The sequence below is a fragment of the Schistocerca piceifrons genome, chromosome 11, assembly GCF_021461385.2.
Source record: "Schistocerca piceifrons isolate TAMUIC-IGC-003096 chromosome 11, iqSchPice1.1, whole genome shotgun sequence".
NCBI lineage: Eukaryota > Metazoa > Arthropoda > Insecta > Orthoptera > Acrididae > Schistocerca > Schistocerca piceifrons.
Genome location: NC_060148.1, coordinates 61,744,901 through 61,757,321, shown reverse-complemented (window position 1 = coordinate 61,757,321; position 12,421 = coordinate 61,744,901). Strand labels below are relative to the sequence as shown.

Here is a 12,421-nt window from a genome sequence, read left to right as displayed (position 1 = left end):
ACGGAGCTCCATCGCAGTCTTTAACACTGGTAGCACGCCGCGACAGCGTGGACGTGAACCGTATGTGCAGTTGACGGACTTTGAGCGAGGGCGTATAGTGGGCATGCGGGAGGCCGGGTGGACGTACCGCCGAATTGCTCAACACGTGGGGCGTGAGGTCTCCACAGTACATCGATGTTGTCGCCAGTGGTCGGCGGAAGGTGCACGTGCCCGTCGACCTGGGACCGGACCGCAGCGACGCACGGATGCATGCCAAGACCGTAGGATCCTACGCAGTGCCGTAGGGGACCGCACCGCCACTTCCCAGCAAATTAGGGACACTGTTGCTCCTGGGGTATCGGCGAGGACCATTCGCAACCGTCTCCATGAAGCTGGGCTACGGTCCCGCACACCGTTAGGCCGTCTTCCGCTCACGCCCCAACATCGTGCAGCCCGCCTCCAGTGGTGTCGCGACAGGCGTGAATGGAGGGACAAATGGAGACGTGTCGTCTTCAGCGATGAGAGTCGCTTCTGCCTTGGTGCCAATGATGGTCGTATGCGTGTTTGGCGCCGTGCAGGTGAGCGCCACAATCAGGACTGCATACGACCGAGGCACACAGGGCCAACACCCGGCATCATGGTGTGGGGAGCGATCTCCTACACTGGCCGTACACCACTGGTGATCGTCGAGGGGACACTGAATAGTGCACGGTACATCCAAACCGTCATCGAACCCATCGTTCTACCATTCCTAGACCGGCAAGGGAGCTTGCTGTTCCAACAGGACAATGCACGTCCGCATGTATCCCGTGCCACCCAACGTGCTCTAGAAGGTGTAAGTCAACTACCCTGGCCAGCAAGATCTCCGGATCTGTCCCCCATTGAGCATGTTTGGGACTGGATGAAGCGTCGCCTCACGCGGTCTGCACGTCCAGCACGAACGCTGGTCCAACTGAGGCGCCAGGTGGAAATGGCATGGCAAGCCGTTCCACAGGACTACATCCAGCACCTCTATGATCGTCTCCATGGGAGAATAGCAGCCTGCATTGCTGCGAAAGGTGGATATACACTGTACTAGTGCCGACATTGTGCATGCTCTGTTGCCTGTGTCTACGTGCCTGTGGTTCTGTCAGTGTGATCATGTGATGTATCTGACCCCAGGAATGTGTCCATAAAGTTTCCCCTTCCTGGGACAATGAATTCACGGTGTTCTTATTTCAATTTCCAGGAGTGTAGTTAATCAAATGCACCGGGCGTTTCAGTGGGTCCCGCCCCGTACCTCAGTGGCGGTCCGTCATTGGCTACCGCTAGCGTCTGCCGCTTCCAGATGGGAACGCCAGTTCTGCGAGCTGCCGCGTCAAAGCGGAAAACGCTTGCCGCTGCCGTTGCCGCACGCCGCGCTGCCGCGCTGTAGGGAGAACTGGCCTTTACTGTCACTGCATAAGCCTCGTAGCCTCGTACAAACACTGGGGGTGTTCCAGAAGGGCAGAGGGCTGCTCATTGGCGCTGTGTTTCAGATTCATCCACAATGGCAGCAGTTAAAGAGGTTCAACAGACCATTTGCGTGGGCCTCGGCGCCCTTCTGGACGCGGGCGAAGCCGCTGTGGTGACGCTGGTGGCGGGGGAGACGCGGCTGGCGGCGCACCGGGCCGTCCTGGCTGCCCGGAGCCCCGTGTTCCAGGCCATGTTCCAGCACGACACGCTGGAGGCCAGCAGCGGTCAGGTCAGCATCGCAGACGTGGAGGGCCCGGTGCTGAGGGAACTGCTGGGCTACCTGTACACCCTGCAGGCCCCCCAGCTGCCCGGCATGGCCCCCCAGCTCCTCGCCGCTGCTGACAAATACGGAGTGTCGGCCTTGAAGTCTATCTGCGAGCAGCAGGTGGTCGCTCAGCTGACCGTCGAGAACGCGGCAGCCACGGCTGTGCTGGCAGTGAGACACTCCTGCCCAGACCTTACTGCGGCTGCCGTCGCCTTCATAAAGGCCCGCAACATCCAGGTGATGGCCACAGAGGGATGGGCTGACGCGATGCGGAACTGTGTGGAAGACGTGATCGTAGTGACCAAGCTGCTCGCTGATGCACCACCGGGACCCAGGTTAGCACGAGACGAGTTACTCGTCTGAGTTTCCCGGTTCTACGTGGTGCGTATTTTCAAGGCTACAGTATTTGCTGCTGACTGCCCGTGGGTAAATCTCTCCTGTAAAACACACTGTCACTGATTAAAATCGGCTGATAGGTGGCGATGCTATCACTGACTTTTCATAAAAGGTTCATCCAATTCTCATATTGAACTGTGTTTATTAGCTGATACATTAGATAAAAAAATCGGGTAAGAACCAAGTATTACGTAACATCGAAAACCGTTTTGACCTTTAAATGTTCCATCCTTATTCAGTCATTACTTGTATTTTATTGTTACTTTAGTTTTGGCCTCAAGCTTCTGCACAAATGATATGAAGACACGCTGGGAAAAATGGGCTATGTAAAAACTTGGAGATACACTGTGTGATCTAAAGTATCCGGACACCCGCAAAAACATACCTCTTTTATATTAGGTACATTGTGCTGCCACCTACTGCCAGGTACTCCATACCAGCGACCTCAGTAGTCGTTAGACATCGTGAGAGAGCGGAACTACCATCCACGCTAAGTTTGAAATCTGCTCTCCTCCAGGTATTTTTTTTTTCTGTGGCTCTTATAGTCCCGTTCCTGGCTCATCAACTACATACGGTTTGAATAGCCTCTGACGAGCATATTACTACATTTAAAGGTGTGAGAAAGTCTGATGAATGACCTCGTAATTTCTGTGCGATTATTTATTAGTGATGTAGTAAAACTGTCAGTCCACCAATTTGGCTGGCTCTGTAATTACACTTAGCTTGTGCATCATTTTGAACAGTTTGTTGGCAAGTTATGCGTATGCAGAATGCAGGAGAAAGAGTTTAGAAACAAACTGGTTCACTGTTAAGTCATTCGTGTTCACTGACAACCTGCTATTGTTTTCAGTATGTATCCAGTTTTCTTTTCGAGGCACTCCCTCAGCTGTGCCGTCAGTAGTAAGCAACCTGAAGCTCCCCGTGCGAGTACGTTCACCCACACAGTGCCCCTCTCTGCACAGTGCGCCGGCCACCCCCGGCACCCGCCGCCAGCCCCACAGCGACCGCGGCCGGACTCCTGCCGCAGCTGCTCCACCCACAGCTGCCCGCCACACCCCTCCACCTGATGAGGCCGCAGTCTCTCGCTTGCGGTGAGTTACGTCACTACACATCAACAACTTTCACACTCCTAATACCATCTATCAAGACGTTTACCAACTGTTGTATTGAAAATATCGTTTGCATTTCTTGATAAAACGGAGAGTACAGTTGTCAGGAAAAATTATTTCGTCTCTACAATTTCTTATTCCGATATGGGGATTCAGTCAGTGTCGATAAGGCATATCCACATCCTTCTTTCGATTAAGTTCACATCAGAACCACTCACTTGCAGTTACACTACCGGCCATTAAAGTTGCCACACTACGAAGATGACGTCCTACAGGTGCGAAATTTAACCGACAGGAAGAAGATGCTGTGATATGCAAATGATTAGCTTTTCAGAGCATTCATACAAGGTTGGCGCCGGTGACGACACCTACAATGTGCTGACATGAGGAAACTTTCCAACCGATATCTCATACACGAACAGCAGTTGACCGACGTTGCCTGGTGAAACGTTCTTGTCATGCCTCGTGTAAGGAGGAGAAATGCGTACCATCACGTTTCCGACTTTGATAAAGGTCGGATTGTAGCCCATCGCGATTGCGATTTATCGTATCGCGACATTGCTGCTCGCGTTGGTCGAGATCCGATGACTGTTAGCAGAATATGGAATCGGTGGGTTCAGGAGGGTAATACGGAACGCCGTGCTGGATCCCAATGGCCTCGCATCACTATCAGTCGAGATGACAGGCATCTTATCCACATGGCTGTAACGGATCGTGCAGCCACGTCTCGATCCCTGAGTCAAAAAATGGGGAAGTTTACAAGACAACAACCATCTGCACAAACAGGTCGACGACGTTTTCAGCAGCATGGACTATCAGCTCGGAGACCGTGTTTGCGGTTACCCTTGACACTGCGATGGTGTACTCGATGACGAACCTGGGCGCACGAATGGCAAAACGTCATTTTTTGGATGAATCCAGGTTCCGTTTACAGCATCATGATGGTCGCTTCTGTGTTTGGGGACATCACAGTGAATGTACATTGGACGTGAGTATTCATCATCACCGTTCTGGCGTATCACCTGGCATGATGGTATGGGGTACCATTGATTACACGTCTTGGTCACCTCTTGTTCGCATTGACGGCACTTTGAACAGTGGACATCCGAAATTTAAAAAACCGACCTGTTACCAACTGTTCGTCTACAATTGTGAGCCATCTATCACAAAGAGAAAAAAGTGATCCAACTAAAACATTCATATTTCTTTACGTACTGCACGAATATGTAGTAAAAAATGAGGGTTCCTATTCAAGAAAACGCAGTTGATATCCGTTTGACCTATGGCAGCGTCATCTAGCGGGCGAACCATAACGCCATCTGGTTTCCCCCTTCAAGCTACACGAGTTCTGTTCTTTGTAGTTTTTTCGTTTGATGCTTATTTCTTGAGATATTTGGCCCGGTAACGATCAATGAACCACCCTGTATATCAGTGCAGTGTTTTGGACTGAATCATGGTTGTCGATGAAGTTCTTACGTGTGCAGTTTTTAAGCAAAACTAGAGAAAACGATAAGAGAAAGTGAATTTTAATGCTTTGAAACATTCTGTTACAGGAATTGAGACTGTCTCGATATTCATCCATGTGTTTATTTGTCGCCTAATCCATAAGTCGCCATTATGTACACTGCCATGAATGGGAGAACTGCTGGTCACCAAACTGGTTTGTACGCCTTCTCCTGCCATAATTCCTCAGCGTGAAGGGTGAAGCTGTCCTTAGTCCACACTTCTTGCACACCCCCAAAGTTTGGCGTCCCTGGCAGTCCTAGTAAACATACATAAGAGTACAAGAATCGCCTCCCACTGTATATGACGTATGTGGCTGTTCAGCTACAGATTTAAAGCACAGAGTTCCCCTCCTCTCAATAGCAGGTTACACAGAGCGACAGAAGCACCTATGCGAATGTCCCAGCATGCTGAATGTAGGCTTCCCATAACTCAATCATTGAGACTGTGTGTAGGACTAGAGGAGGGGGTTCTTTCATTCGAATCAATTGTGGAAATTGTTCAACAGTATGGGTAATGATGTATTAAATCGTACTGAACTGCATACGGTGCTGCAGTTATCCAATACCCAATTAGATCTGATGCCAAGTCTCATAACTTCCAGTCTTAATATTTACCATTTAAATGGTTAAGAAAACAATCTGACAATGCTGAAGACTTCTCCCCTGCTGGTATCTATATGAAATATAATTTCTCAGTCTATTACTGTCTTTCAGATTGTGAATATGCATAGATTATGAACGTTATATATAGAGTAAAATTTTATTCTAAATAGTACAACAATTTTAACTGCAGAAACATGGAGATATATATTGCATTGTTTTTTTTTAAATATTGCAGTGCTAGAAGAGTTTCATCTAATTCTGTTATTTTGACTATGAGCTCAGACTGTCTCTCATGTAGGATTAATCATTAAGTAGTGTCTCGGTCATTTTCGTTTGAATTAATGATGGTTCAAATGGCTCTGAGCACTATGCGACTTAACTTCTGAGGTCATCAGTCGCCTAGAACTTAGAACTACTTAAACCTAACTAACCTAAGGACATCGCACTCATTCATGCCCGAGGCAGGATTCGAACTTGCGACTGTAGCTGTCCCGCCGTTCCGGACTGAGCGCCTAGAACCGCTAGACCACCGCGAACGGCTTGAATTAATGAATTATATGCAATTCCAAGTATTGATACTTTATTTTAGCAGTATAGCAGTACCCCCAAAACACCACGCCAAAGTTCATGTTTTGAAATTGCATGACAGTAAGCATGGCCTACAGAGAATATGTTCAGGCAGGACATTGAGACAACTACAGAAGAGATAAAATAAGCAATGATTGTATAGGGAAGAATGAAGTGCGGTTTGGTAGAACTTACCTTCACAGTTCATTCATTGTAGCCCTCGATGTGCAACTTCCTGCGAACTGCTACTTCACAGCCAGTGTGTCTGTTTTAGTAATGTATCATACATAGCAAGAGCTTGTCGTTTTAAAGTGGAAAACATTGCATGCTGATGAGACAGCTGGATGGTGATTAAAGTGCTGGTTGAAGATAATGCAAAGTATAAATGGCAGCATGTAGACTACATGTGTTTTGGTGTCACTAATCCAAAGTTTGCAACTGATTACCATTACAACAGCAATGGTGGCAAAAACAAACATCGATGTCTGTATGTGAGTCACTTGGGTTGCTCCATACCTGGCCAACTCTTAAGTCATGGATTTGGCTTACAATTGTATGACCACTTGTATGACTTGGGTGTTTTAAAACAAAGTATTACCATTGTTAGTACTCCATGTGAAACGCATGTCTTTGTGAACCAATGGCAGATGATGGTGGTCTAGCTCCATCAGCATCACTCTTAGGAAAGCACTAAGAGGATCAGAAACAATTCCAGTTTGTTGGCTGCTCGTATAATCATTAAAAATTAACGTTGAATGGTCTGTGATGAAATGTGACAGCAATGTTGGTTATGAGATGAAATGTAAGTTTTTTTCGATGGAATGTTGGATGAAGATTTTGATGGGAGGAGTCTGCTATACTGACTTTCAGAGTCTTCTATGAAATAGAAGGAAAAAAATCAAGATTTCTAATTTGTCACTGTATTCAAAACTACACAGTGTCACTTCTAACACAGTTTTCTCCATTTCGTATGTGTGATTACAGTAAAGTGTATGAATCTGGATGTTTTGTGCAGGACACTTTCTGGAAAGGAGAAAGGTAGCAGGCTGATCCAGGCAGCTAAGCAGGGAGCAGTGGGGGAGATGCAGGCACTGCTCGCAGCAGGGGCAGACGTGGGGGCTAGGGGCTCGGAGGGGACGACTGCTCTGCACTGGGCAGCAGTGGAGGGACGCGTCGAGGCGGTGAGATGTCTGCTGGAGGGTGGAGCAGAAGTGGACGCCAGGAGCAACGTGCACAACACGCCTCTGCACTCAGCTGCAAGGTTTGGCCATGCAGCTGTGGTTCGGCTGCTGGTCGCGGCCTCAGCTGACCCCAACGCCAGCAATGTGGATGGGTGGACGCCGCTACACAGGGCCGCTGCCTATGGGCACACAGATGTTGTGGCTGTGCTGCTGGAGGCAGGAGCTGATAGGGGAGCGAGAGATGACAGTGGAGCCACCCCCCGTCATCTCGCCAGGCAGAACAACAATCAGCAGCTGGTAGAGTTGCTGACGTGAAGCTTTCTGTACTATGAACATCTGGAATAAAACAATTACAGCTTCACTAAACGACTTTTCGTTATTTTTATAATAAAGAATACAAAAAAGTAATCCTACCTACATTCATTTATACCCATCATTACATGCATAATAGATTTAATTGCACCAGTTACACCACAACGAGAGTGTCACTGAACGATATAAGTAATGTTTCTTTTAAGGAAAGAGTCTGCACTTAATTTCTCTAGATAATTTTGCAATAAAATAATCAACTACTGAAAAACATTCCATTTAATACCAATAAACACCAGTTGTCTGTCTTGACCTTAAATATTTCCCTGCACGTAAAATGTTCAGACAACTTTTTTGAATGTAGCTGGGTGAGATGCTGAATAGCCTCTGATGATTCGGTAAGTGAACACCCAATTTTCAAGGCAAAAACGCAAAATATCAATGGCTATTAAACCTATTTGGATCCCTTTAGGTTATTCTAATCAGTCCTTTACATTATTTGATTACTGAAATGTGTTTGGTACGAGCATGTACACTGCTATTTTAATCTAGCGTAAAATGAACCAAATCCAGATTACTCCTATATGAGCTTTGTGTTTAGAATGCGTCTCAGACAGAATTTACCATGCATATGGTTCAATAGTTTGTTAGCTTACAATGTGACAATGGTAACAGTAGCCACTCCACATTATAGGCCTATAATCTGGAGTCGTATTATCAGTTTACATTTAATTAAAGAGAATCGAAGAGCCCTCTCAGATAATCCCATTCTCACACATTTGAATGCTTCAGTTCCATACTAACTTCTCTGAGGTAAAATCTATCTTCACTGCCACATTACAGATCCCTACAGCAAATTTTCCAGCTTTTCACATTTCTCAAAGTCTTCAGTGTACGTCGTACTATGCATCGGGAATGTAACACTTCACATAATTACTCTGTAGATACAATGAATGTACAATTTGCGAAAATAAATACAACAGTAAGCAGTTCAATGGTCAACAAGGGGAATGAATGTACAATTTGCTAAAATAAATACAATAGTAAGCACTTCAACCGTCAACAAGCGGAAATAATGTACAATTTGCTAAAATAAATGCAATAGTAACCAGTTCAATGGTCAACAAGGGGACTGTCGCTAACAGGAAAGTAGTAACTACAGACTATCTTATGAGCCATAATGCAACAACAGTTTACATAATCCTTTTCAAAAGTTAATAAATTTAGTTGCAGATCTTGGTATAGTTAAACAGACTGCAACACAATATGTACAAAACATATATTTTATTTACTGTAAAATAGTTGAAAACGTGGCCACAAGCAAATATAATGTCAGATATGAAAACTAGCAGATTGAAAAATAAAACATACATCCTCATAACGTTGTCATATATACTTTTAGTCATCAAAAGAAAACTTTCTTGAGAATTGAAGTTGCAGTTGAGGCAGGAGATATGAGGTTAACTGTGGTCGCCGTAAGAAGACAGCACTGCACTCGAAATGTGACACACGTTGGGCACAATCGTCAGGTCAGTCAGCGATAAAAATCATAGAAGTACAAGAAATAAAATTCGTTACTTTGTCGCATTAATCAAATAACTAATTTTAACTGACGGTATTAATTTTTCAGGTGGCAAAGTCTTATTTTAAGCAACTGCAATGTAGGTATCAGAGGAGAGAGCAGATAAGTGGGTAGAGTACATTGAGGGCCTCTATGAGGGGAAGTACTTTTCTGATGACGTGATAGGAAAGGAAAGGGAAGAGTTAGGAGAGCCACTGTGAGAATCAGAATTTAAAAGACTTTTGGAAGACTTAAAATGAAATAAAGCAGAAGGGGTAGATTACATTCCCTTGGAATTTCTGAAATCATTAGAAGTAGTGGCATCAAAACGATTATTATAGTAGAATGTATGAGACTGGCGGTATATCATCAAACTTCCGGAAAAAAATTCATCCATTGGACACCATGTCCAGTCATCCTGATTCGGCTTTTCCGTGATTTTCCTAAATCGCTCCAAGCATATGCGAGGATGGTTCCTTTGAAAGAGCATGGCTGATTTCCTTCCCCATCCTTGAAACAATCGGAGTTTATGCTCCATCTCTAATGACCTCTACGTCAACTGGGCGTTAACCCTAATCTACCTTCCTTTTTTTTCCGAACATTCACAACTAGGGAGAAATCCGGTGACCCTTATGGTCAAGTTAGCGTTTGGCAAACACGAAGCCAAGCTGTAGAAACTCTTGTTATGTTCAAGTGGGCATTGTCTTGCTAAAATGTAAGGTCAAGATGTCTGCTCATAAAGGGTAACAAAACAGGCCGTATAATATCGGCTAGAGGAGAAGTGTAGCGATGTAGAGGCGTATATCACTAGGGGTAAGATAGATACTGCCTACGGGAAAATTAAAGAGACTTTGGAGAAAAGAGAACCATTTGCATGATTATCAAGAGCTCAGATGGAAACCCAATTCTAAGCAAAGAAGGGAAAGCAGAAAGGTGGAAGGAGTATATAGAGGGTCTATAGAAGGGCGATGTTCTTTAGGACAATACAGGGTGATTCAAAAAGAATACCACAACTTTAGGAATTTAAAACACTGCAACGACAAAAGGCAGAGATAAGCACTATCTGTCGGCGTATTAAGGGAGCTATAAAGTTTTATTTAGTTGTACATTTGTTCGCTTGAGGCGCTGTTGACTAGGGGTCTGCGTCAGTTGATGCTAAGATGGCGACCGCTCGACAGAAAGCGTTTTGTGTTATTGACTACGGCAGAAGTGAATCGACGACAGTTGTTCAGCGTGCATTTCGAACGAAGTATGGTGTTAAACCTCCTGATAAGTGGTGTATTAAACGTTGGTATAAACAGTTTACAGAGATTGGGTGTTTGTGCAAAGGGAAAAGTTCTGGACGGCCGAGAACGAGTGATGAAAATGTAGCACGCATCCAGCAAGCATTTGTTCGCAGCCCAAGAAAATCGACTCGCAGAGCTAGCAGAGAGCTGCAAATTCCACAATCAACTGTATGGAGAGTCCTACAAAAAAGGTTAGTTATGAAACCTTATCGTCTGAAATTGGTTCAAGCACTGTCTGCAGCTGATAAGATTACAAGAATCGATTTCTGTGATTTTATCCTTGCTCAAATGGAAACAGATGAATCTTTCATTTCAAAGATTGTGTTTAGTGATGAAGCAACTTTCCACACTAACGGGAAAGTCAACCGTCACAATGTCTGTATATGGGGCACTAAGAATCCGCGGGAAACAACTCAGTATGAACGTGACTCGCCTAAGGTGAACGTTTTCTGTGCCATTTCAGCCAATAAAGTTTTTGGTCCCTTTTTCTTCGAAGGTGCTACTGTAACTGGACTACAGTATCTGGAGATGTTAGAGAATTGGCTGTTTCCTCAGCTCGAACAAGAAGCACAACAATTCATATTTCAGCAGGATGGAGCGCCACCACATTGGCACTTATCTGTCCGTAACTACCTGAACATTCTGGCCTCCAAGAAGCCCTGATCTTACCCCCTGCGATTCTTTCTTATTGGGGTATGTTAAGGATATGGTGTTTTGGCCACCTCTCCCAGCCACCATTGATGATTTGAAACGAGAAATAACAGCAGCTATCCAAACTGTTACGCCTGATATGCTACAGAGAGTGTGGAACGAGTTGGAGTATTGGGTTGATATTGCTCGAGTGTCTGGAGGGGGCCATATTGAACATCTCTGAACTTGTTTTTGAGTGAAAAAAAAAACTTTTTAAATACTCTTTGTAATGATGTATAACAGAAGGTTATATTATGTTTCTTTCATTAAATACGCATTTTTAAAGTTGTGGTATTCTTTTTGAATCACCCTGTATTATGGAAATGGAAGAGGATGTAGATGAAGATGAAATGGGAGATATCATACTGCATGAAGAGTTTGACAGAGCACTGAAGGACCTAAGTCGAAACAAGGCCCTGGGAGTAGACATCATTCCATTAGAACTACTGATATCCTTGGGAGAGCCAGCCCTGACAAAACTCTACCATCTGGTGAGCAAGATGTGTGAGACAGGCGAAATACCCCCAAACTTCAAGAAGAATATAATAATTCCAATCCAAAAGCAGAGGCTGACAGATGTGAAAATTACCGAACTATCAGTTTAATAAGTCACAGCTGCAAAATACTAACGCGAATTCTTCACAGACGAATGGAAAAACTGGTAGAATATGAACTCAGGGAAGATCAGTTTGGATTCCGTAGAAATGTTAGAACACGTGAGGTAATACTGACCCTACGACTTATCTAAGAATATAGATTAATGAAAGGTAAACCTACGTTTCTATCATTTGTAGACTTAGAGAAAGTTTTCGCCAATGTTGACTGGAATACTCTCTTTCAAATTCTGAAGGTGGCAGGGGTAAAATACAGCGAGTGAAAGGCTATTTACAATTTGTACAGAAACCGGATGGCAGTTATAAGAGTCGACGGACATGAAAGGGAAGCAGTGGTTGGGAAGGGAGTAAGACAGGGTTGTAGCCTATCCCCAATGTTATTCAATCTGTATATTGAGCAAGCAGTAAAGGAAACAAAAGAAAAATTCGGAGTAGGTATTAAAATTCATGGAGAAGAAGTAAAAACTTTGAGGTTTGCCGATGACATTGTAATTCTATCAGAGACAGCAAAGGACTTGGAAGAGCAGTTGAACGGAATGGACAGTGTCTTGAAAGGAGGATATAAGATGAACATCAACAAAAGCAAAAGAAGGATAATGGAATGTAGTCGAATTAAATCGGGTGATGCTGAGGGTATTAGATTAGGAAATGAGACGCTTAAAGTAGTAAATGAGTTTTACTATTTGGGGAGCAAAATAACTGATGACGGTAGAAGTAAGAGGACAAAATTTAGACTGGCAATGGCAAGGAAAGCGTTTGTGAAGAAGAGAAATTTGTTAACATCGAGTATAGATATAAGTGTCAGGAACCGTTTTCTGAAAGTATTTGTATGGAGTGTAGCCACGTATGAAAGTGGAACATG

At 44.6% G+C, this 12,421-nt stretch overlaps 1 protein-coding gene across 1 annotated transcript; it reads left to right on the top strand.

Annotated features, from left to right (window-relative positions):
• Positions 1-1,303: 1,303 nt before the first annotated feature.
• LOC124719687 (poly [ADP-ribose] polymerase tankyrase-1-like) lies at positions 1,304-7,414 on the top strand. The gene is made up of 3 exons (XM_047244896.1): positions 1,304-2,073; positions 3,097-3,225; positions 6,934-7,414. Exons 1-3 carry the CDS (start codon positions 1,508-1,510, stop codon positions 7,412-7,414), a joined length of 1,176 nt encoding a protein of 391 aa, XP_047100852.1. The 5' UTR covers positions 1,304-1,507.
• The last annotated feature ends 5,007 nt before the right edge of the window (positions 7,415-12,421 follow it).